Here is a 24,462-nt window from a genome sequence, read left to right on the forward strand (position 1 = left end):
GATGATACATCATCGAATTCCGCCGAAGGACTGTTCCAATGTCCAGGATCCTTGGAATTCTGCCGAGGACTGAGTCCTTCATTGCGGGAAATTTCGAGGATGCACATGTGTATCCTCCGCGGTCTTAAAATCCACACAATGCTTTGCGCACGGACCAATTTCCCAAATCTTTGGCGGAAAATGGCTGAAGCGACGCAGTACACATTTAAATGTAAGTATGTTCAGTGGCGTAGTAAATGTGCACATGACTTGTGTTTAAAGTTTATAGTCCGTTTGAGTTTTGCAGACATCAAGTATGATAGATGAATGGAAAGGATGTACAGAAACACTTTTTTGGAAAACTGAGAATTAAGAAAAGTGATTTAAGATGAGAAATTAATGTAAATGTATGTATAAATGTAAATAAGTAAGTATAACTTGCAGAAATGATTTAAAGGTTAATCATTGATCAGCAGTAAGTAAGGGGTGGGAAATGTTATACGTATTTGCTTCCTCCTGCTCCCTTTTGGACACATATGATTTATTATTATTATGAATATTTTTGTTGAATATATCAATATAATTATGAATATTGATAAATACTGTATTCTAACAATGCGGTATTCTGTTTTTCACACGTTATTTTTTATTTGTTTTTTTTATCTGTTCAAAATAAAGATGGAAATGAAAAATGAAATGAAATACACATTTTATTATTGATTGGTGAAGGTGATTTTATGATTTTCTTTTGGCTGCTTATCCTCCAGGACTTTTTCAAGGCTGCAAACAGAAGGAGAACGTTTTATGTTAGTTTAGTGGTTCTGTCCTGGAGAGATGATCATTTTACAAAATACAGTTACTCAAGTACATCTTCGCAAATCAGTTATGAGTCTTCAAACAAATCACACTCAATTTAAGGCAGGGCCTTGCATATGACGCACACGTGCACACTTGCACACTCGCTAGCCTGTTCCATTCTTCGTTCTCAGATGCTAGGAAGGATTCTTGCCTATCCTCTGAAGGACCTGACTCGGAAGGACATGTCCTACCAAGGAAGCGTCCTCGACATTGAGATACACCCCCTGGGTGTTTCTCTATAGGCGCGTTCACACCGGAGTACTTTGGAGTACTTTTCCCACAATAGTTCATCAGAACTACGATATATTTGCGTTCACACCAAAAAGCCCCAGGAACTAAAGTAGTTCAAATTAGTTTGTCCGACCCGCTTTTCAGTCCCTGCTCTCTAGCAGGGACTGTTGTGGGAGAAAATAGTTCGTACGTCTGATTGGCTGTGCGGAATGCAAACCACGCCCGTTTGACTCTGAATTTTTTTTGTAAGCGGCCATTGTATTTGCTCGCTTCGGCCAGCGCACCCGAAGAGATTACTTTTGTGAAAGCAGTTATTATAGCAACACTAAATAAATCATCGGAGCGGTGGAGTGATGAGGATGTGTCGGCGCTTCTGGCGATTTACTCGGAGGACACGAAGCGCCGCATTCAGAAGCTTCTACTGAATGCAGTTTCCGTGGCTCAGCAAAGTTAGCAGACCTGGCAAAGTCATGTCGGGACGACTACGAAGGTAAAATAAAATACAGGCACTGCACTGTTTTAATCTGCACAATACTGGTCTTAGATGTACTTCTATTTGCTCAGTAGATCGAGCTAGCCATGCTAGAACTTGTTATCATAGGTCCAAGCTGGCTAACAACATCTAGCTAGCTAGCTATTCTCAGCCGTAACCGCTATGAACACGTTTTGACTTGTGAATAAGTGTGCAATGTTCTGTAATTTGCTTCACTAACTCATGGCACTAATCGTGTGTTTCAGGCGAGGTGTTTCTCTCAGGATTAGAAACTAGTTTTCCCCTCCGGGATAAAACGATAATATAACGTTAGCAATTAGCATGCTAGCTGGACATAATGCTACCTAGTTGCTATAATTTCAAGTCATTTGCAACATTCATTCTATATGTTAATGGTAAAAGCTTAAACAGTTGAGCATGCCACAAAGACTGATGTTCTAATATTTTTGCACATTTAAGTAGAAATGTAATTGAAATTCTATTTATTTTTCCTTTTTTTTATTGATTGTTATAATTGTACTCAGCCATGTTATGTTAGATGTCAATCCACTTACACTGTAACTACTCTGGCCTTGAAAGAAGGTTACACATCTAACTGATGTCCACTAATCCCTATAAAACAAAGTTCAAGCATACATTAAGCACAAAACAATAAATAAGGGCACTTTGATATTTATTTTTTATTTGATATTATTAGATCCTATCTTATGCTTTACACCTGCATTTTGTACACTGTCCCTGCCTGCACCATGTCCAATGTTGGACAATGTTGTCTCGTTGTTGCGATTAAACTGATCTTGTATCTTGCATATTTCACCTTAGGAAAGTGGGCACGCGATGACAGCTTCCTTGACACCATCATGGCGATGGACCGCCGTGCCATGGTCAGCAAGGAGAATGAGGACCTGCGTGCCAAGAAGATGCACGGCTGCTGCATTCACACAAGGCCCAGGAATCGGACGACCAGCCGCTCATGGTGCCAGGTGGAGCAACAAAATACCTTTCAGGCTGGGCTTCTGGCAGTGCTAAGCGAGCTGATTAAATCCAACAGGCCTTCAATACAAAAATTAAGAAAAACTTGTCGTCGTTGATAAACTGTACAATGACTTGTTGGGAGGCGTGTGGTGCAGTGGTCTGGTGCGTTGGTGTTCGGATCAGGGGAGCACAGGTTCAAACCCCACTGCAGTCAGGATGTCGTTGTGTCCCTGGGCAAGACACTTCACCCCAAATTGCCTACACCTGGGACAGTTAATTTTGTATTATTGTGATTATATATATATGCCACTGTTATTAATACTGACACCTAACTTTGCACTAAGGTGTGTCTGCTGCTGAGCCTACCTATTGTTATTATATATATATATATATATATATATATATATATATATATATATATATATATTGCCACTGTTATTATATTGTTTTGATACTACTGACACTTATTGATCTGCTGCTGATAAATAAAAGAGAACCTACATGCACGGCACTAGCATCATGACTGTCTTTGTTTAAACCAGCAGCAGTGCAGCGGTACACAGACTAACCTGTGTGTGTGTAACGTAGTTCTTCAGGTGTGTATGCTTAACATGTATGTATTTATCACAGTAAAGATGGTATACTAAAGCTTTTTAAAGAGCTTTCAACCTCATCCCATTGTCTTTAACACATATTTAACATAATATACTCATATTAATATACAAATATACAGTATGAGTACTGGTTTGATACTGACATTTAATATTTGCACTAAGGTGTGTCTGCACTATTGTAATTGTGTCTGTTGACTGTGGTAAATAAAAGAGAGAACCAAATGCACTGTACAAAAGATCAGCTTTATTGTCAATTTACAATTTCCAGGCGATTTTTTTAGGTTGCGTCTCCCCAACGTTGCTTCCAGGCGAATACAGAGGAGTTGAAAAGAGCCCTTGGATATTCGGAAATCTTTGATCCACTGCACATTGGTACCACCTTCTCCCACCAGGCCGATGTTCTATTGTTCACCCAGAGAGAGCGCGGGACACGACGCGTTCCGTAGTATTCGCATATCTGGAACACATACAAAGACACAAATTAGCCCTACATAACTCCATAAATCCTACATTAGATAGTATTAATGTGATTTAATGAACGTACCATTGCTGTTTTTTGGGCGTGATAACGGTCCTCAGCTGTCCTACGGCGAAACATGTCCATAGCGTGTGCTTTTCGTCGTCCAATCCTTTTGTTAAGGCTTCTTAACCGCCTCCGACTCAGCATTTCTATTGCATTTGAATGGTCGATCTGTATTTGTATTTGTGGCTGAGTTATTGGCTTAAATAACTCAGTGACAAAGCTGTATAACACGAGCACCAAAACGTCAACTCCATACCGTGTCTGAGGTCGGAAGGTAAGCATACAGCGGAAGCGGAAGTTTTTTTTTTCTTCTTCTCTCGGTTTTTTGGCGAATTGCAACTTTAAGGTGCATACCGCCACCTACTGTACTCGCCGTGAAGTTGTTTGCGGCCTGCCAGTAAACCCAAAGCAGAAGAAGAAGAAGTGACGTCAGCGGCTCATTTGACTAATCCACCCCCAGGAACTCATTTTGGTGTGAACGCGATCTGCTTTAGTTCATCAGAACTAAAAGAGCTCTCATGAACTAAAGTTCTCATGAACTACTGTGGGAAAAGTACTTGGTGTGAACGCCCCTTATGTCAAGGAAGGATCCTTCAGAGCCACTATTTCAAGGATGCTACGTCATCAAATCCCGCCGAAGGACTGTTCCAATGTCCAGGATCCTTGGAATTCTACCGAGGACTGAGGGTGTTTCCTTGGTAGGACATGTCTTCCGATTCAGGTCCTTCAGAAGCGAGGCAAGAATCCTTCCTAGCCTCGGAAAACGAAGAATAATGGAACAGGCTAACAGGTGTGCAGGTGTGCGTCATATGCGAGACCCCGCCTTAAATGGAGCGCGATTTCCGCCAAAGATTTTGGAAATTGGTCCGTGCGCAAAGCATTGTGGGGATTTTAAGACCGCGGAGGATACACATGTGCAGCCTCGAAATTTCCCGCAACGAAGGACGTCGGCCTCGGTAGAATTCCAAGGATCCTGGACAGTCCTTCGGCGGGACTCGATGACGTAGCCTCCTTGAAATAGTGGCTCTGGAGGAGCCTTCCTCGACATTGAGAAACACCCTGAGTCCTTCGTTGCGGGACATTTCGAGGATGCACATGTGTATCCTCTGTGGTGAATTTCAGTTTTATTGGATAGTAGAGATCTACTGGAAACAATGGAGAGGGAGGAGATGATATGCAGCAAAAGGCCCAGCCGGATGGTTGCTGCTCCGTGTGGAACGTGTTCTATCAGGTAAAGCACTTTGGTACCCAGTTATTTATGGTATTGAGTTTGAATTTAGCCTTTGGAATGTAATTTCCAACAGTGCATTGTAAAGACTGAAAAAACAGGCTCGGGGCTCAACAGGTTAAAGCTTGACATGATTTGGTCTTTTACTTAAGAGGATGTTTGTCCTCCTGTGTTGTCTTATTTCCTTATCTTTCTTTCAGGTGTAACATCTACCAATGGTTGTACATGACATAGACCTCCTCCACCTCTTTGCTGTCCTACTAGTCAACCCTTCTGATCAGAGCCTTTCCTAAATAGTGGTAAGTTGTTTTACAGTTCAGTGTACGTTAATTTAGCAACTTAATGCTTTACTGCTGTTCAATAAACCCTATATTGCTAGTGATTTTATTTAAACTATGATTTGCAATCTTTTTGATTCCAATTACAATAATCTTTTTGTTATAATTGTAAAACACATCTTAACATCCATTAGCAATCAATAAAACAAATCATCCAACACAAAATAGAAGAAATCTGGACCTATTCTATTTCTTTTTATACAACAGCATCTATTGGGACTGCTCATTGATGTCATCAAGAGCCATTGAGTCTACCTTTTGTAGTCGGCCTCTTAGAATGTTTATAATTTCTTTGTCTCTTAACATTCCTATAATAATTGTTTTTTTTATTGTTGATATTGTTTTGTTCTTTATTTTTGTTGTGAGAATCACTTTGCAAAAGTGCTATATAAATAGTTATACTAATATTATTGTTGTTACCATCATTACTATTATTAAAAATGTTTTCTTTGTTTTCTTTATTTATCGCTGCAGAAAGGATCATGCCAGCCCACATCAAACACCTGATCGAGAACTTGTGAATCTTCAGGCAGAAAAGATGAAAACACCTGTTCAAAGTTCCAGTTTCCTGTACATGGAACCATGCCTGACTGGGACTCTGTTCCACATGTCTTCAGTCAGTTCTGGACCCTATGACTCGGACACTAGTTCTACCAAGGCTCATTAGAGGTAAGCAGTGGTAGGAGAGGAGTGGAGTTATCTTTGTATTTAGGCTGCAAGTCGACAAAGGTGATCAAATGCTGATGCTAATAATGATCCGATTAATTTGATATTGATTGCCTGCCAATACCGAATCCTGATCCGATTCTTCTATTTCCCAGATAATACAGCTGCACCGTGTACACTACGGTAGCTCTATTGGTTTTTGCCATTGTAATTCACCATAAGCTATTGTTAGCCCAAATGTTAACGTAAATGTCAAGTTTTCTTTTTACAGTGTACTTATATCTGTACATTTATGTTCAGTTTGCTTCAAGAAGTGGCTTCAAAAGACAGAAATGCAGGCCAGATTGGGAAAGGCTGGACGCTACACAACGGGAAACATTATGGACATGAACAAGGAAAAACAAAAAACACTTTCTTTGTTGCCTTTTTCTTATCATACAGTGTTACTGTTTTTGTTACCATTTAAATATTTAATTATATTTATTACTTTTATTTTAAATCAAATGCACCTGTTTTAGATAATATATTTATTTTTGATGTATAGGTTGATTTGCAGGTTGGTTGTTATTTGTATTATTGTATTGTTACTGTGCATTTTACTATATTAATGAGCTATTTATTAAATTAAAATACTGTTATGAACACTTTAAAATGTCTTTATTTTGGTAGATACCAGAATACATGACACAATCAATCTTTGTAATATATTTATGTTCTCTGGTTTAAATAATCATACCAGTATTTAAACAATGTAGCAGCGACGTGCAGTCAGTGGAGGCAGAGCCTCACCTGTCATACTCCAATGTAACGGAAAAACAACTAAAGAAAAACGAAATAGTAATAATAATAAAATGTCTCCACTGATCTGTGTTGTAAGTGTGATTTATGTATGATTCTAATCGCTTTTTATAGTCAAAATCAGCAAATTTGCCGAGCTCCGCTACGGGAGCGATGACAAGTGAGGCAGGGGCGTGCTCTGCCTCTCGTAAGCCCACAGTAACTTGCTGGAGCGCGGGCACTAATGTAGCGCGGGCACTTATTTTGTGAGCGCGCTCAAGCCATTTACTGTGGGCTGAGGTGAGGCACAGATGAGATCTGCTTCACCTCAGAATGCGTCACCCCACAGAAACTGGCTGGAAAGCGGGCCCTAAGCGCATGCCTGTTACCATCTCACTGTAGGTCACCAATGTAATGTATGTAGATCCCTTTATTACATTTATCCTCGCCATCCATAGTCTCTAAATAACTTATTTCACCTATATGATATTTAGGCTCGCTGGTCTCAACGGCAATGAAAATGCACCAGGGGAGGCAGCCATAACCTCTGCCGCACTGAAGGGGGCGCACGTGAGCCCACAGGTTCTTGTTGCTACTGTAATTCTACGCAGAGACGGTAGACGTAACAACAAACTAGACTTTTAAAACTACAGGAAGATAAGGAGGACTTTTATAAAAAAGTAATAGAGATTGTTGTCCAGAAGGATAGCATCGACTTCATCTTCAAGTCAAGGTAAGACCACATTTGTAATGAAAATGGGATCTTACTAAGAAAGAACAATCCAATATTTAGATTTTGGGTATCCTTTTGTTGAACGGTCTGTTTAAAATGAATCGAAGCATCAGACTAAAAAAGCTTTTGAAAATAACCGAATATTTCGATTAAGGTCAAAATATAATATTTGTAAATCTGACTCAGTGAGTCAGTGCCTCACCAGCCATGAACCTCACCGCACGTCACTGCAATGTAGGCTATGCTGGTCACCTGGAATCCTGGTAAGCTTCCAGCATGGTATATTTAATACTATTATTACACATAAACTGGTGATAGATGGATGCTGGTGACCAGCCCAGCATACCAGCATACTATGCTGGTCTATGCTATTTTTTTTAGCTGGCCAGGATGGCCGGTTTAGCTGGTTTAGCTGGTGGCCGGTTTAGCTGGTTTAGCTGGTGGCCCGGTTTAGCTGGTGGCCGGTTTAGCTGGTCAGGCTGGTCAACTCAGCAGTTTTTTTCCGCAGGGAAGATACTACGCAAACTTACTTGAATTTCATACTGATGAAACGCAGCTATTGGCAAAATTCCCACGTCATAACCATAGACTGTATAAAGGTCATAACCAAGGGTCATTTGCCAAAAAAACAGATAACCTAACTTCCTGTAGATTTTCAAACTAAAACACATTGATTATTCGACCAGTCTATCAACTAATCACATATATATTTGCAAATCGAACACACCTAATTTGGAATATTGTGTTGAGTTAAACATTGCTGTTAATTGGTCACAGACAGCACTTTGGTTTACATAAACTGATAGATTATCCTATAGGGAGAGTGGGGTAAATTGAGCCATTTTTTTGTTAGCTGTTCTCTAAGCAAGGAGAAATTACACATAGTTAAATGAAAGCACACACCTATAATTCAGGATGTCTCCAATCAATGGCAATGATAATAATTAATATTTTATCAAGGGCAGTGAAAATATTACTTCGAAAAAAAAAAGTGATCTTGTGGCTCAATTTACCCCAGTTTAGGGGTAAGTTGATCCAGGTCAGGGGGTAAATTGAACCACTGTTGGGTAAATTGACCAATTCACTTTTTACAGTTTAAACCTCGGCATACCTACACAAGATATGTGTAGGCATACCTAGATGGTCAGATTTCCAACTTATTTTGAAGGTGAGGGGAAATCGCGAGATCGAGAGACCGGAAATAGGTGTTAAACCTGCCTGTTGTTCCTGCTGCTATTCTGCCTGGATCCTAAAAACACACCCCTAGGATCACCTGCGCAGGTATTAACTAGTTTCTTTTAAAGCCTGTCCAAACTTGTTGGAGTAAAAATAACAATCCGTGAACCTTTGGACTAACTCTGTTGAGAAAACAAATATCTGCAAGAGCTGCGAACAAGTGAAAGTAAATGCTTAAAAAGGAGATTTTTCTGCTCTTCTGAAATGGCTCGTCGGTATTTCCTGACTTATCTCACCCTCACCTCATGCCTAGGTGAGTTTGTCTCTTAAATGCTTTTGTTATTTTCTTCCGGTTTTTAAATGTTTGTTTCGTCTTAAAAACTCGTGTGCACTCCTACTATTTCCCTCACAGGCCAGGCATGGACAGGTTAATGATTTATCTAAAGTTGAGTACAATAGTTCATAATATCTCAGGTAGTAATAAAGTGTCTGTGATACACACAAGTAGGCTACTGACCTTTAACTCTTTAGGTTAAAAACTCAAATTAATGTTGAATTTATACCGAAAGTTATTATAGGAATACAGCATACAGCATTGAGAATGATCATAGTACTACACCTGTCAGGCACACAATGTTATTAAAGTTATTACAGTTTTGCACAGATATTAGTTATTGTTATCATATCTTTCAATGTTACAACTAAACGTTTCCACATTATGCTGCCTATATCTACACATTCATGTATTTTCTCTGTGTCTAGTTGCAGGACAGTCTCCAGAATATGCACTGCAGGGGGGTGAGGTGTCCTTAAAGACAGACGTCACTGGACAACCTGATGGAATTCTGTGGAAACATAAAGGCAACAAAGTGGTAGAGTTTAATGGCCGAGAGGAACAGGTCTACAAACCATTTGAAAACAGGGTCACTGTTGACTGGTTCTCTGCAGGTATCCAAATTACTGACCTCAGGTTTGAAGACAGCGGAGAGTATGAGTTGGAACTAGAACTTAACAAAAAGTTGCAGCGTTTCTTTTATCAATTGGAAGTCATTGGTACGTTTTTTTACTTACTTTGGTTGTATGCCGTTTATCACATGAATATGTTACCGTGATTTTATAGCAGGTAGTTGATGTGTTCCTATAGCAACCCCAATGCCTTTAAATAACCTTAAAATAAAACCCAATGCACAAAGAAATTATGCCACTGCCAAAGTTAATATTTTTTAGCAAATAGTTTTGCATTACAATGTAAATTTGACACTGATCAACATAACATTCTTAAATGTTAAATTACGAGTGAAGTTAGTAGTGAATACATGTTTATTATTAATACAACTTAGAACACCTTGTGATTGACAACTTGTAGCTGATGATCGAGCTTGTGAGTCACTAGTATAAAACAATAAATGAAATAAGCATTGTTAGTATTTACAGTTTTAAAAAAAATCAATTGTGAACTTTAAACAGAGTAGCAGTATCAAAGACATGTAGGACCACATGTGGTTGCTTTCTTGAGAGCGTTAAAGCCCCACAGAGGACTTATCGAGTCACTGAGACAGGACTTCTCTCCCACACCCAACAGTGTCTGTTAGTTATGTTATTAATAGGTCACCTATAAAAAAGGATTTTATACTTTGTACATTTGATTTGATTGTATCAGCCTTGGTATCAGTTAAGATTCTGTAATGACTCAAATCAACTACAGGTAGTTCACAGTTTCATTCAGTGTCAAAGTAGGAATTACTGGGATTTGTTATATTGCAGTATAACGTCAGGGTGTTGGCCTTAATGTCAGGATTTATACCAGTATTCAGATTTAGCCATATTTAACTGTGAGAACAGTCTTTCCCTAACTTCAAACTAATTAGTTATAATAACCTTAACTCACTAATTATTTTTAAACAGAACAGCAAGTTCCCTTATGTGACAGTGAAGATTAGTTATACTTGAAATGAAATACAATATATTTTTTCAGCACTTTATGTGCTTTATATCCTTTACAATGTTTAATATGTTGTTATTAGATAGAGATAAGGTAACATGATGGAATCATTCATTTAGGTATGATTAATTGATGTTGTCATTGATGCATTCATTAAGACAAGATCGCCAAGCCCACCATATCCTGTGAGATCAACGATGACAGCATCGGTAACATCTCTGGAAAGCTGCTGTGCTCTGCAAAGCCCGGAAGACTTCAATCCTTAAAGAAGTTGGAGTGGAGATCTCATGGAAGCGTGCAGCCTGGCCCAGAGTTTAACATTCCTCTGGGGGGTGAACATAATGAGGAAGAGTACAGTTGTACAGTCAGCAACCCTCGGAGTAGTGAAACAGCTACATTCACTGCAAAGGATTGCTACCCAGGTAGGTCAAGGGTTCAAGGTTCAAGGTTCTTTATTGTCAATCTGACATAGCTACAGAGTAATTATGCAGTTGAAAATCTTATGTCACAGGCTTCTCCAACAATGCAACATAATAACATAACATAATAACAATAAGAGCAAGAGCAATACAAAAATAATAATAGTTATAAAAATGAAATAAAGTTATGATGTGGAATAGTGCAGTATGAGTCTATATACAAGTTATTGGAATGATATATATATATTAGGTATTAGATACATACTACTGAGTAGCAGTTGAATGTTTGAAGTTGTTTCAACAGTTCAATTTTTTAACAGTCTCACTGCCCGCGGGAAGAAACTGTCTCCGAATCTTCTTGTCCTTGCCCGGATGCTGCGGTAACGTCTGCCAGACGGCAACAGAAAGAACAGTTTGTGGCTGGGGTGATGGGGGTCTTTGATAATCCGTAGTGATTTCTTCCTGAGCCGCTGGGAGTAAAGGTCCTCCATGGATGGCAGCTCCGTCCTGGTGATGTGCTGTGCAGTTTTCACCACCCTCTGTAAAGCCTTACGATCGAGGTCGGTGCAGCTGCCGTACCAGGCCGTCATGCTGCCAGTGAGGATACTCTCTATCGTGCACCTGTAGAAGTTGCAGAGTATCCTGGAATCCATTTTGAACCTCCTCAGCCTGCGGAGGAAGAAGAGCCGCTGTCGAGCTTTCTTGGTGATGGTGGTGGTGTGAAGAGACCATGTCAGGTCCTCAGTGATGTGGACCACAAGGAACCTGAAGCTTTTGACTCTCTCCACCGTAGTCCCATTGATGGCCATGGGGGCGTGTCCCTCTCCCTGCTGCTTCCTGTAATCCACAATCAGCTCCTTTGTTTTGCTGATGTTGAGATGGAGGTTGTTATCCTGGCACCAAGATGTCAGGTTTTCGACCTCCTCTCTGTACGCCGTCTCGTCATCGTCTGTGATCTGGCCGATGACGGTCGTGTCATCAGCAAACTTCACGATGGTGTTGGAGCTGTGTGTGGCCACGCAGTCGTGGGTGAACAGGGAGTAGAGGAGAGGGCTGAGCACGCAGCCTTGAGGGGCACCGGTGTTAAGAATCAGGGTGGAGGATGTGATGTTTCCCACCCGCACTGCCTGGGGTCTGCCCGTCAGGAAGTTCAGGATCCAGTCGCAGAGGGCGCTGTTGAGCCCGAGGTCTCTGAGCTTGATGGCCAGCTTGGAGGGCACAATGGTGTTGAATGCTGAACTGTAGTCAATGAACAGCATTCTCACATATGTGTTCCTGTTCTTCGGGTCCAGGTGTGAGAGGGCAGTGTGGAGGGTGAGGGCTATGGCGTCGTCTGTGGACCTGTTTGCTCTGTAGGCAAACTGCAGGGGGTCCAGAGATTCAGGGAGGGAGGAGGTGATGAATAATTTGACTAACCGCTCAAAGCACTTCATTATGATGGAGGTGAGTGCTACTGGGCGGTAGTCGTTGGGGCAGGTGATGATTGTCTTTTTGGGGACAGGAATGATGGTGGAGTGTTTAAGACATGTGGGGACTACAGACTGCAGCAGGGACCTGTTGAAGATGTCTGTGAACACCTCTGCCAGCTGAACTGCACACACCCTGAGAACACGGCCAGGGATGCCATCAGGTCCAGGAGCCTTGTGTGGGTTAACCCTTTTAAAGGATTTACACACATCTGCCCTATTTAAAACAAAAGGGCAGTGTAGCTCCTGGTCCCTCTGGTCACTATGTTAACATGAACATTATTATTATTATTGACCCGCTGTAAGCTATTAGGTAACACCTGCATGTATCTGCTCTGTGTGTTTCCATCACAGAATGAATACATTAATATTACTGATGGTAATAATGGGTAAACAAATGTATTTCAAATTAGCTTCTTTATCTTTTAGTTTTAATATCAAGAGGGATGACAGGGTTCATGTCCAAAATGTAAACTACAATGTTTATTTTGTATAATTGTTGCTTCAGTAATGAATGTAATGTCACAAGATGTCGTTGTAACATTTACTCTTGTGTTTCTGTGCAGTAAAAAGCTCATCTGTAGGACTGACTGCCGGCCTTGTCAGCTTCTTTTGTATTCTCCTCCTTGGGGGTCTTCTGGGCATAGTTTTGTACTGCAAACTACGCCATAAAGGTACAGTAATAGTATTACACCTTAAACGGAATTCTTTCAAGAAATGATTTGCTTCAACAGTAATATTAGCAAACAAACATGTGAACACTAATGCTCACATATTCAGAGCTATGTGTAACAGTTGACCTAATGTCATTTTAGTTCTATATGGAGCAAGGCTCTCTGTCATTTGGAGATCGAAAGTCCTTCCAGAACAGAACATTATGCATAACAAGCTATTTAATTGCAGTATAATTGTACACAAGCAGTCTAACTTTCAAACATATGAAACTAAACACAATTGGTCTTTGTTCTTTTTTGTCCTCTCACTCATGGTTCCAGCATGTTTTGCAAAAGATGATCCTGAAAAACAGTCACGAGTTGTTCCAAAAAAAGGTATGATATTATTATTATTATATATTTTATGATATTTAAACCAAAAAATGCTGTGGAGTTTATGCCTCGTAAATAACTAAGAGGATTTTTTTGATAATTAAAATAGTTTTTTTCTTAATTGTCCTTGAATAGAATAATCATTTTAATTGAATACTAATGTCTGCACAACTGAGATGGGAGAACAAGCAGTAAAGACAACAAATTATCAAAGAATACAAAGTTTAGGTGCTAAAATAGTTGCGCTTTTTCAATAAAGAAAGCTCAAGGAAAAGCAAAGACAACAAAGGTAATTTTAATAAACATAATAGGAACCTGACCCATTATGGTCTTAATTTCTTTCTCCTTTAAAACCCTTAAAGAGAGTAGTAGTTTAATGTAGCTGTTGTTAAGCCTGCATTGTACAGTACACAGGGAGTGTTGCAGATAAGAGCTTTCATTGATTGTTCTTTTCTTAAAGGTATCATTGTTTTAGATATTTTTTTTATATTCAATATCATTATTTCGTACCAGTGAGTAACATTATGTTTTGTATTTCAAGCTGTTTCAGGGGAAGATGAGAAGAAAGCAGAGCGTTCTGAAAGAAAGTGTGTTCTTCCTAACAGAGAATCCACACTACGCTCTAACCAGCCTCTTCGCAATTTGAATCAAGGTAATATAAATATGAAGCTTAATGAACCTGCTAGAAATCACTAGTTTCAGGTTTTTATCAATCGAAGCAATTAAGGACTAAACCAGGAAGTCTTTATTTGATTCCTTTCTTTTTTTTGTTCACGTATTATTGTTTTAGATCTTTTTTTTATATTCAATATCATTATTTCGTAACAGTGAGTCACATTTGTGTTTTTGTATTTCAAGCTGTTTCAGGGGAAGATGAGAAGAAAGCAGAACGTTCTGAAAAAGAGCGTCTTCTTCATCACAGTGACTCCACACTACCCTCTAACCAGCCTCTTCGCAATTTGAATCAAGGTAATAGAAACATGAAGCTACCTGCTAGAAATCACAAAAAGGACAAAGATTCTGAACTAGTTTCAAGTTTTGATCAATTAAAGCAATTAAGGACTAAACCAGGATTGCAGTCTTTACAATCGCTGGTTCACGTCCCGATCGGACCAAAAATACAGAGTGTGGACTGGTACTGGAGAGGAGCCAGTTCACCTCCTGGGCCACTGCCGAAGTGCCCTTGAGCAAGGCACCTAACCCCCAACTGCTCACTGGCGCCGGCTAGACTGGCTGCCTCCACTCTGACCTCAACTGCATGTGCATGTGTGCATATAACTGTGTGTATGATGTAAAAAGTGTGTACTGTATTACCTGTATAAAAACGCATGTGTGTGTACGACTGAGTGGAAACTGAATTTCCCACTCTGGGGATTAATATAAAGGTCCATCTTCTTCTTCTTCTTTATTTGATCCCTTTCTTTTTTTGGTTCACAGATCATAATATGGATAATCAAGAAGATGATATGCAACAAAAAGGTTCCACTAACAATATTTTATTAATTATATCTTAGACATAGTCAAAATAATATGTTAATGTCTGTGCTGTTCACTGTTTACAGGGAACATCAAAGAGCTCATAAAATACCATGAACAAAACAAATCTGGACAGACCTACGGATCACAGAGGGGTATTAAGTTGACCTTATTGTTAGCTGACAGCGGCAACTATTGCTTATGTTCAGTTGTACCTAATCAATTTTTATAATCAATGAATCATTTATTTATAATATATCACACTTTTTTTTTTAAATAGTTGACGATTTTGAAGATTTCTTTATTTGACCAACAGTTCAAAAGCCAAGGGATTTCTTTCCAAAAACCAAAAAAAAAGGTTTTTTGCATGATTCATTTTCTGTTGATCAATGTATTGTTTCCAACTTCCTAACTTTGGCTTTTGTTTGTTTTACGATTTTCTAAGATTGCTTTCTTGGTTTTAGTCTCTGAAAGCATATTTTTTCTTTAATTCCTTTTTTCTGTGTTTCTTGTTTAGGAAGTAAGAAAACTGCGTCTCCTCGTTCTCCTCCTCATCTTGGAGATGAAGATGCAGACAGAGAGCATCTAGAAGAAAAAATCCAAGCCACAAACTCTGAGGAGGCAGAACCAAACCCCGCTGGTGTGTCGGACGTCCCGAGTGAGGAGACGCAGTCTGACCCGGAACCCTCCGTTCCTGAACAGACAGGTTTGGATACTACAACATTTGAGCTTGATTCAGATAATCACAGAGGAAAACAAACACTTGGAGTTAGACTGATTTAATTATTGTAGAAATTCCAACAGTCAGGTGCACTTATTACACTTTTTAGATTTTTCTTTCTGTTTTTCTTTTGCTTTATCAGAATCAGAATCAGAATCGGGTTTATTACCGGGTAGGGTGACGCTTACGAAGAATTTGACTTGATGTCATGGTGCATACATAAAAGTAAAACAAAAATCAAAAACACAGATAGAGAACTAGAAAAATATTAAAGATAATAACAAATATAGTAAAATATAACAGTATTTACATAGACATGGAATAGAATAAAATATGGTATAAAAATCGGCAGTAATACAAAAAAAAAAGGTATTGTTGTTAGGGCTGTCAAGTTAACGCGTTAATAACGCAGTAACGCAATTTTTTTTTTAACGCCACTAATTATTTTAACGTGCGATTAATGCATGTGTATTTGTCCTCGGCCCGCTCCGTAGTTTCAGAGCCCAAAGGCTTGACGTTGTTGTTGTTGTTGTTAGTTGGATGGTGGCAGATTCTAGCGAGAGATATGGATACAAACAAATAGTTTTAAACAGCAAGCCAAGCACACAGCTGATACTGACAGTCCCGCTCCTGCCGCTCGCTTGCGGCAGACCACGCTTGAAAGTGTGCCGGGGAGACGCCTGGACACGGCGTCTACGAGCAGCAATCTTTCAACAGCGATAGCTAAATGGGTGGCGGTGGCTACAGCTTGCAGGACAATTAACATCCTGGAGGACGAGGGACTGTGTGAGATAATTCGGATCGCATCCAACGTGTCGACTGCACATCACAGCGCATTATTTTGACCCACAGTGGGAACTTCAGTCTCATGCTTTGACTGTTATGAAGACAGAGGAGCGGCATTTTGCCGACAACTGTAAACAGGTTTGTCTGTTTGAGCAACTGGCTCAGTGCAAAGAAGTACACAGGGTTGGGAGAGAGTGTAAGAGAGAGAGAGAGGTTCCAGGTTGTTGTGTTGAGAATATTCAGGAGAATATTTGTCATTGTTCAAATGATAATAAACAAACATTTGCATAAAGCATATTTGTCCACTCATATGTTGATAAGAGTATTAAAAACAGACCAGAACAGAGAGAATCTAGAGAGAGAAATCCCACAGGGTAAACTCACAGACTCTGAGAAGGCAGGACCAGACCCAGCTGATCTGTCGGATGTCCTGAGTGAGGAATCCTCCGTTCCTGAACAGACAGGTTTGGAAACTATAAAACAAAGGTGGAGCTTGACTCAGTTTGTCAGAGTGAAAAACAAACACTAGGATTCGGAATAATGGAAACAAAATACATTTCAGCAAAGTGAAAAGCATTTATAAAATACATAATTACGAACAACTAATGGACAGGTACAACTAAACTTTTCTCAGAGGTGGGAGAAGTACTCACATCTTGTACTTGAGTAAAAGTAGAAGTACCAGAGTGTAGGAATACTCTGTTACAAGAAAAAGTCCTGCCTTCAAAACGTTACTCGAGTAAAAGTACAAAAGTATTGGCATCAAAATATACTTATATTACCAAAAGTAAAAGCACTCATTATGCAGATTGGCCCATTTTAGTATAATATATTATATGTTTTGATTATAATAATTGCTGCATTTAAGTGTTATCAAAGCTGGTAAAGGTGCAGCTAGTTTAATGACTTTGTATACTGCAGGGTAGCTTTTGGATTTACTCCAGGTGTAACTAAAGTCTGATTTTAAGTGTTGATTGTATTTCACATCATTAATCCACATCTGTAAAGTAACTAAAGGTATTATATAAAGGAAGTGGAGTAAAAGTAAATGATTTACCTCTTAATTGTAGTGGAGTAGAGGTACAAAGTAAGTACGTAAAGTACAAAGTATCTCAAAATTGTTCTTACAGTACAGTACTTGAAATCTACTTTGTTACTTCCCACCTCTCATTTGTCTACATTACTATAGTGTGAGTAGATTCTGTGAAGGTGTATATCAACACTAGAGGGAACACCCAGTTAGGTTTGATTAGAAATCTTTTGTAATATCTTACACACAAACAGAGGGTGCAGCAGGTTTTCATAAGTGATTGATTATTCTTTGCAAACATAAACCTCCATGGAGTTAGACTGATTCAATTATTCAGGGTTCTTACAGTCATTAAAAACCTGGAAAAGTCATGGAAATTCAAAATGCGAATTCCAGACCCTGGAAAAGTTATGGAAAACAATATTTTTCCCAAAGTTTTGGAAAAGTCATGGAAATTTAACAAAAATTGCATCAAATATAATTTATATTTTATCTAATCGCCAAAATAGTAATACTATAATGATAATACATACTGTATCGTATAGTAATGAAACGTAAAATGGCATTTAACTGTCGAGGTGTTTTGCTGGTGAGAGATTTGAGTTGCTTTAGCCTGTAGAAGCTAGTAAGCCTACTATTTGATTTGTTTTAGATAGGCACTACATGTTTCATATGCAGACCTTATTTTCCTGTTCCATGTGGTACCGCTGAGAAAGAGTAATTTTGTTGGTCATGGAAAATTAGGTAAAGGTCATGGAGAAGTCATGGAAAAGTCATTGAAAATCATTGGTGAAAAAGTGTATGAACCCTGATTATTGTAACAATTCCTAGCAGTCAGGTGCACATCAGGTGAACTTTGTTTTGCTTTATAAATGATTATTCAGACGAAGGATTATTCCTTTTCTGGTAATTAATGAATTGATCAATGTATAGTTTCCGTACTACTTAATGATGTCAGGACTTATGTCTTGAATGTTGTTGTATTGTTGTATTATTGTTGTATTGTTTTAAGTGTCGGACCCCAGGAAGAGTAGCTTTTGTCAAGAGCAAAAGCTAATGGGGATCCTAAATAAACATTGCTTTTGTTGGACTCCAAATTCCCAAGACTGCTCTGTGTGGTTAATTTCTCAAAGCCTTCTTTTGCTTTAATTCCCTTTTTTCTGTGTTTCTGTTTTAGAAAAGAACACTGAAGAAAAAAAAACTGCATCTCCTCCTTCCCCTCGGCATAATGAGTCACCTTCTCTGGATCAGAGTCATGTTGGAGCTGAAGATGCAGACCAGCACAGAGAGCTTGCAGAGGAAGAAACCCCACAGGTCCACAACTCAGACTCTGAGAAAGAAGATCCAGACACAGCTGGTGTGTTGGACACCCCGACTGAGGAGACGCCGTCTGACCTGGAATCCTCTATCGTTCCTGAGCAGCCAGGTCTGGAAACTCCAACGTTTGAGCTTAATTCAGATATTGAAACGAAGGATGATTCATTTTCTGTTCATCAATTCATTAATCAATGTATTGTTTTCATACTACTGGTTACTAACACATTGCTTTTGTTTGACTACCAACTCCCAAGACTGCCCTGTATGGTTTAATCTCTGAATGCATTCCATTTTTTTTTCCTGTGTTTCTGGTTTAGAAAAGAACACTGACCAGCATGAGAAAACTGCATCTCCTCCTTCCCCTACACATAGTGGGTCAGCTTCTTCTCTGGATCAAAGTCATGTTGAAGATGAAGATGCAGACCAGCACAGAGAGCTTCCAGATGATAAAAGTGACCCCTCAGACTCCGAGAAGGCAGATCCAGAGTCAGCTGATGTGTCGGACGTCCCGAGTGAGGAGAGCCGGTCTGACCTGGAATCCTCCGTTACTGAACACACAGGTTTGGAAACTACAACATTTAAGCTTGACTCAGATAATCACAGAGGAAAACAAACACTGAGATGAAGAATAAGGACACAAAACTGAAAGTGAAACGCAAATATAAGATTGCAGTCTTTATTTGATTATTTTCTTTTTTTGTTCACAGATCATATTATCGATAATCAAGAAGATGATAGTCCAAAAAAAGGTTCCTGTAACACAAATGTATTAATGATATCTTAAACATAGTATAAAGAATACTATATGTTGATGTGTGTGCTGTTCGCTGTTTACAGGGATAGTCCAAGAGCGCAGACAAATATTTGAAACAAGCGATTCTGGACAGATCTATGGATCACAGAGGGGTATTAAAGGTGGGGTAGGTAAGTTTGAGAAACCGGCTCGAGATCGCTAGAATTTGAAAATACACAACCGGAGAAAATCTGCCACTTCCTTACAGAGCGCCTCCTCCAACACACACGAACGCGCACATGACCAATGAGGGCACGAGATAAGTTTGCAAAGGTGCAGCTAGTTTAATGACTTTGTATACTGCAGGGTAGCTTTTGGATTTACTCCAGGTGGAACTAAAGTCTGATTTAAGTGTTGATTGTATTTCACATCATTAATCCACATCTGTAAAGTAACTAAAGGTATTATATAAAGGAAGTGGAATAAAAGTAAATGATTTACCTCTTAATTGTAGTGGAGTAGAGGTACAAAGTAAGTACGTAAAGTACAAGTATCTCAAAATTGTTCTTAAAGGTGGGGTAGGTCATTTTGGAGAAACCAGCTCGAGATCGCTAGAATTTGAAAATACACAGCCGGAAAAAATCTGCCACTTCCTTACAGAGCCCCTCCTCCAACACACACGAACGCGCACATGACCAATGAGGGCACGAGATAAGTTTGTACACAGATGGAAGGCTGACAGGCAGGTAGGCCATCCAGTTATTTTAGCCGGGCCGGCTAAAATGATTGGTCGTGCTTTTTACAGTATTATGGCTTCCACAGATGACATTTTTTGTATGGATTTTTTGTCAAAGCACTTAAGATATTCATTGCTATCGGGATGTTAAGAGCATTCCATGGAATATAACAAAAAGTGTATCTCGAGCCGGTTTCTCAAACTTACCTACCCCACCTTTAAGTTGACCTTATTGTTAGCTGACAGCGGCAACTATTGCTTATGTTCATTTGTAGCTTATACATTTTGTGTTTCATCAATCAACCATATTACTTATATGTCAAAAAAAAAGTGAAATGTTCCTAAAAACCCAAAGTAAAAAATAAACGTTCAAATATTGAAGATGACTTTTTGAGCGATTATTAAAATGAAAGATGATTCATGTTTCCATACTACTTTTTACCCTATTGTCTTTTGTTTGTTTCACATTTCAAAAGACTGCTCCGTGTGCATTCATCTCTGAAACATTTCTGTTTTCTGTGTTTCTGGTTTAGGAAATACCACTGACGAGCATGAGAAAACTATGGCTCCTCCTTTCCCTCCAAATAATGTTGGAGCTGAAGATGCAGACCAGCACGGAGAGCTTGCAGAGGACGAAACCCCACAGGTCCACAACTCAGACTCTGAGAAAGAAGATCCAGGCACAGCTGTTGTGACGGACGTCCCGAGTGAGGAGACGCCGTCTGACCTGGAATCCTCCGTTCCTGAACACGCAGGTTTGGACACTACAACGTTTGAGCTTGATTCAGATAATCACAGAGGAAAACAAACACTGAGATCAAGAATAAGGACACACAACTGAACAGTGAAAAGGCAAATATAAAATACTTCATTAGGGACATCTAATGGACGGGTACAACTCTTCAAAGCAGTAGTGTGACTAACCTTTGTTAAGGTGTATACAGGGTGTATCCCAAAGTTTTGGAAATGTAACTAAAGTTGCATCAAATATAATTTATATTTTATCTAATCGCCGAAATAGTAATACTATAACGATAATAAATACTGTATGGTATAGTAATGAAACGTAAAATGGCATTTAACTGACGAGGTATTTTGCTGGTGAGAGAGTTTAGTTGCTTTAGCCTGTAGAAGCTAGTAAGCCTACTATTGGATTTGTTTTAGATAGGCACAACATGTTTCATATGCAGACCTTATTTTCCTGTTCCATGTTAAAATAAACCATTTTCAGTGGTACCGCTGAGAAAGAGAATTTCTTTGGTCATGGAAAATTAGGTAAAGGTCATGGAGAAGTCATTGAAAATCATTGGTGAAAAAGTGTATGAACCCTGTGTATAGCAGAACTGGATGAAACACCCAGGTTAGGTTAGACATCCTTTAGAATATCTGAAACACCAACAGAGGATGCAGCAGCTGTTTCGTTCATTGATTGAGTATTTTTGCAAAGATCTTGGCAGATAAACATTTGTTGATGTTCTAGTTGATAGAAGAAAGATGGACGTTGACCAATGATGGCGTTTTAAAAAGTCCAAAGCTCATAATTTGGACATGAATACTATAGAACAAGTTCAAAGCTGGAGGAGGAATTATATTGGATTTACTTTATTGCTATTTTGTATTATTAAATCACCATGAAGTAAGACTGATTTAATTCTTGTGAAATGCTGAGGTCAGGTGCACTCATTATGCTTTTTTCTTTTACTGTGTGTTTTTGTTAGAGCCAGAGAAGAAAGAGGATAAGGCTGAGGAAAAGCAGTCTGCTCCTGCCAGCGCTGAGGCTTTCTCTCCTGCTCAGCCACCTGAGGACAGTACTTTTGAACACAAAGAAGACGCCAACTCTCAGGTCACTAAAGAAACTAAAGAGAAGAATGTCAGAGAGTCTGACTCATCGGGTGAGGAGGAAAGAAATGAATCGGACGACTCTACCGAAGACGAACATTCGCCCACCCTTCCTGAACACAAAGGGTTAGAAACAACACTACATGAGCAAGATGTTAAAGCCTCAGAAGAAGAAACACACACAAGCCAAGATAACAAGCAAGAGGTCAGTGAAACAGTCCAACCGGTTTCCGAAGATGGAAATACAACAGAAAGTGTAGGCGACTGTAAAGAAACAGATAAGGAACCAGATCTGTATTTAGCCACCTCCCAGCAATCTCAGAGCCCCACACCTAGCAATACCTTTCAAGAGACTCCAGACACTGCAGGAGCAGAGCCAGATCAAGCAGAAGAGGAACTCGAAGGCCATGATAAGTCTAAGGTGCAGTCAGATAAAGATAAGGGTGAAGTTGTTGAAGATAAACATGAGGTGGAGTGTGGTCTTAAAGAGGAAAAGCCAGGCCATGAAAGCCTTAGTGAGGATGAAGAAGAACAAAAGAAAGATACAGTTGTTGCTTAGGCCTTCAGGCAACTTGGCAAATATGAAAGGTAGAATTCAAGATGGAAGTTGATAATAAAAGTGCAGGTGTAAACACAACACATCAGCAGGAAATGAGATCAATTCAACGATTTAAAGGACTATTTAGGAATTTATAGACAGTCAAAATGTAGAGAAATACCTGCTGTGGTATTGTAGAAAGACATTGAAAAGATGGACATACAGTACAGCAGGAAAAGAAGCAGACAATTAGCAAGGAGGGAAAAAGTGGTTAATTCAAAAGTTATTCAAAATATCAAAATGAAATCAGTAATACTATCTTTCTACCTCCGTAACATGCAGTGAACAACAGAGATAGCCATCTCTCAGAGAGCTGGCATGCTCCTGAATTACTTTATATTATTTACATGTTTACTTGGCAGTGTGCAGGAGGTGACGGGGCAGAGCACCAGGGTGTACAACCAACACATTTGTTGCTTCCTTTTTAAGATAACCCTACTTCTCTTATTGTTAACTATAAAGTTATTTTAAATATTATTCAACAAGTGTTAGATTAACAGCTGCATTGGTTTTTCAATTGTTTTAATTGTTTGTCTTTTTAAACGATATAACTTATCCACTAATAACTCTACATAATATGTTTAATGTTTGAATCAAGGTATTATACATAAGAATGTATAACTCTAATCAACTTAACAGCATTAATCTTGTAAATGTTATATTGTGACCTTGGAAACATTTCTAGTTGGTTGTGCAGAGACTGTGACGTGCTCACACAATAGATATTTGCCATTTTAAAAATCTTAAAGCTTTAATGAAGGTGTTGTAGGGGAGTAAAATCATCAAACACAATAAATAATTTGTCTGGATTTATAAAGGACAATATGTGTTTACGATACTGTAAGCATATAACAATAGAAAATACATATTTGACCTTTCCTCCAAGTATTGATAACGTTTCATGTTTTAATTTATTTGTATTGAGACCAGCTTATCACTTCTAATATTTGAAGTGTTTCGGAGCTTAGGGTATATCTCACATTATTAACTTTTAATGATTTATATGATATTTCCATGCATGACACTGTTAGATTTTTTTACTATGTGTTTTTTACCTTTCTAACGCTTGAGTTTTTGCTGATGATATTGTTTTAGAAATGTTTCACTGTCCTGGTTAGTAAAGGCATTTTCATTTTTAAATAAAAGCTCAGATTCTGCAGTTTTGTTGTCATGATAGTACCAGAATATGTATTGATGGTTACAGGATTTGCTCGAGAGATTCGTTTAAAAAATAAGAAATGGAGCCAGAAAGCTCCAGGGATTTATTTACAGGAGAAGCAATGTATCATGGAGGAAATTATTGATGAATTGATGAAATAAGAGAAAAATAAGGTGATAAACTGATGGTGTGTTTGACAGCTTAGCACAGCAAATCTATAACAAAAAACACTGACACTGCATTACCTGATACTGGTAAATAACAGTCAATATGTGTGTGTGCCAGTAGGGGGCAGTGTTTATCAACTCTACACATAAACTGAATATAGGAAATTATGTTTTTTTGTATTGTTCTAAACACTGAGAGAGGTGAAGGACATCCTCATCTATAGAGGCAACACACCTTTGACAATTGTGATGCAGTTTTACAGGAAACAGAACATTTCTCTAAAGCATACGTGCACTTTGAGTTCATGGGGATGAGGAGTTGTATAACTGCAGTGTGTAGGAGTTTGCGCCACTGTATTTATAAAGTGTTGAACTGAGTGGAAAGCTGCCACAGTCAAATCAACTAAAGCAGCTAGTGATGAAAAAGCAGGTTCAC

The 24,462-nt window shown here is 38.9% G+C and overlaps 1 protein-coding gene across 5 annotated transcripts; it reads left to right on the forward strand.

Moving 5' to 3' along the window:
- The first annotated feature begins 8,652 nt into the window (after positions 1–8,652).
- Positions 8,653–23,859, forward strand: LOC117481166 (protein IWS1 homolog A-like). Of its 5 annotated transcripts, XM_034128742.1 has the most exons (17): positions 8,653–8,904; positions 9,354–9,644; positions 10,692–10,955; positions 12,985–13,092; positions 13,414–13,467; positions 14,006–14,116; positions 14,323–14,433; positions 14,902–14,943; positions 15,027–15,095; positions 15,257–15,298; positions 15,458–15,646; positions 18,655–18,903; positions 19,112–19,354; positions 19,502–19,543; positions 19,632–19,718; positions 20,797–21,018; positions 21,982–23,859. In XM_034128742.1, the coding sequence occupies exons 1-17, from the start codon at positions 8,856–8,858 to the stop codon at positions 22,659–22,661; spliced, it is 2,853 nt and encodes a 950-aa protein (XP_033984633.1). In that variant the 5' UTR covers positions 8,653–8,855; the 3' UTR covers positions 22,662–23,859. The 5 variants fall into 5 exon arrangements, with proteins under 5 accessions (XP_033984633.1, XP_033984635.1, XP_033984634.1 ...); XM_034128744.1 differs by lacking the exon at positions 19,632–19,718; XM_034128743.1 differs by lacking the exon at positions 15,257–15,298.
- Positions 23,860–24,462: the final 603 nt, after the last annotated feature.

Source organism: Trematomus bernacchii, unplaced genomic scaffold, assembly GCF_902827165.1.
Source record: "Trematomus bernacchii unplaced genomic scaffold, fTreBer1.1, whole genome shotgun sequence".
Classification (NCBI taxonomy): Eukaryota; Metazoa; Chordata; class Actinopteri; order Perciformes; family Nototheniidae; genus Trematomus; species Trematomus bernacchii.

Excerpts from the sequence above, each read along its gene's own strand:
- LOC117481166 (XM_034128742.1), top strand. The coding sequence starts at position 8,856 with ATGGCTCGTCGGTATTTCCTGACTTATCTCACCCTCACCTCATGCCTA. Across the intron at positions 8,905-9,353 it reads CACCCTCACCTCATGCCTAG|TTGCAGGACAGTCTCCAGAA; the intron begins GTGAGTTTGTCT and ends CTCTGTGTCTAG. Across the intron at positions 19,355-19,501 it reads CTCCGTTACTGAACACACAG|ATCATATTATCGATAATCAA; the intron begins GTTTGGAAACTA and ends TTTTGTTCACAG.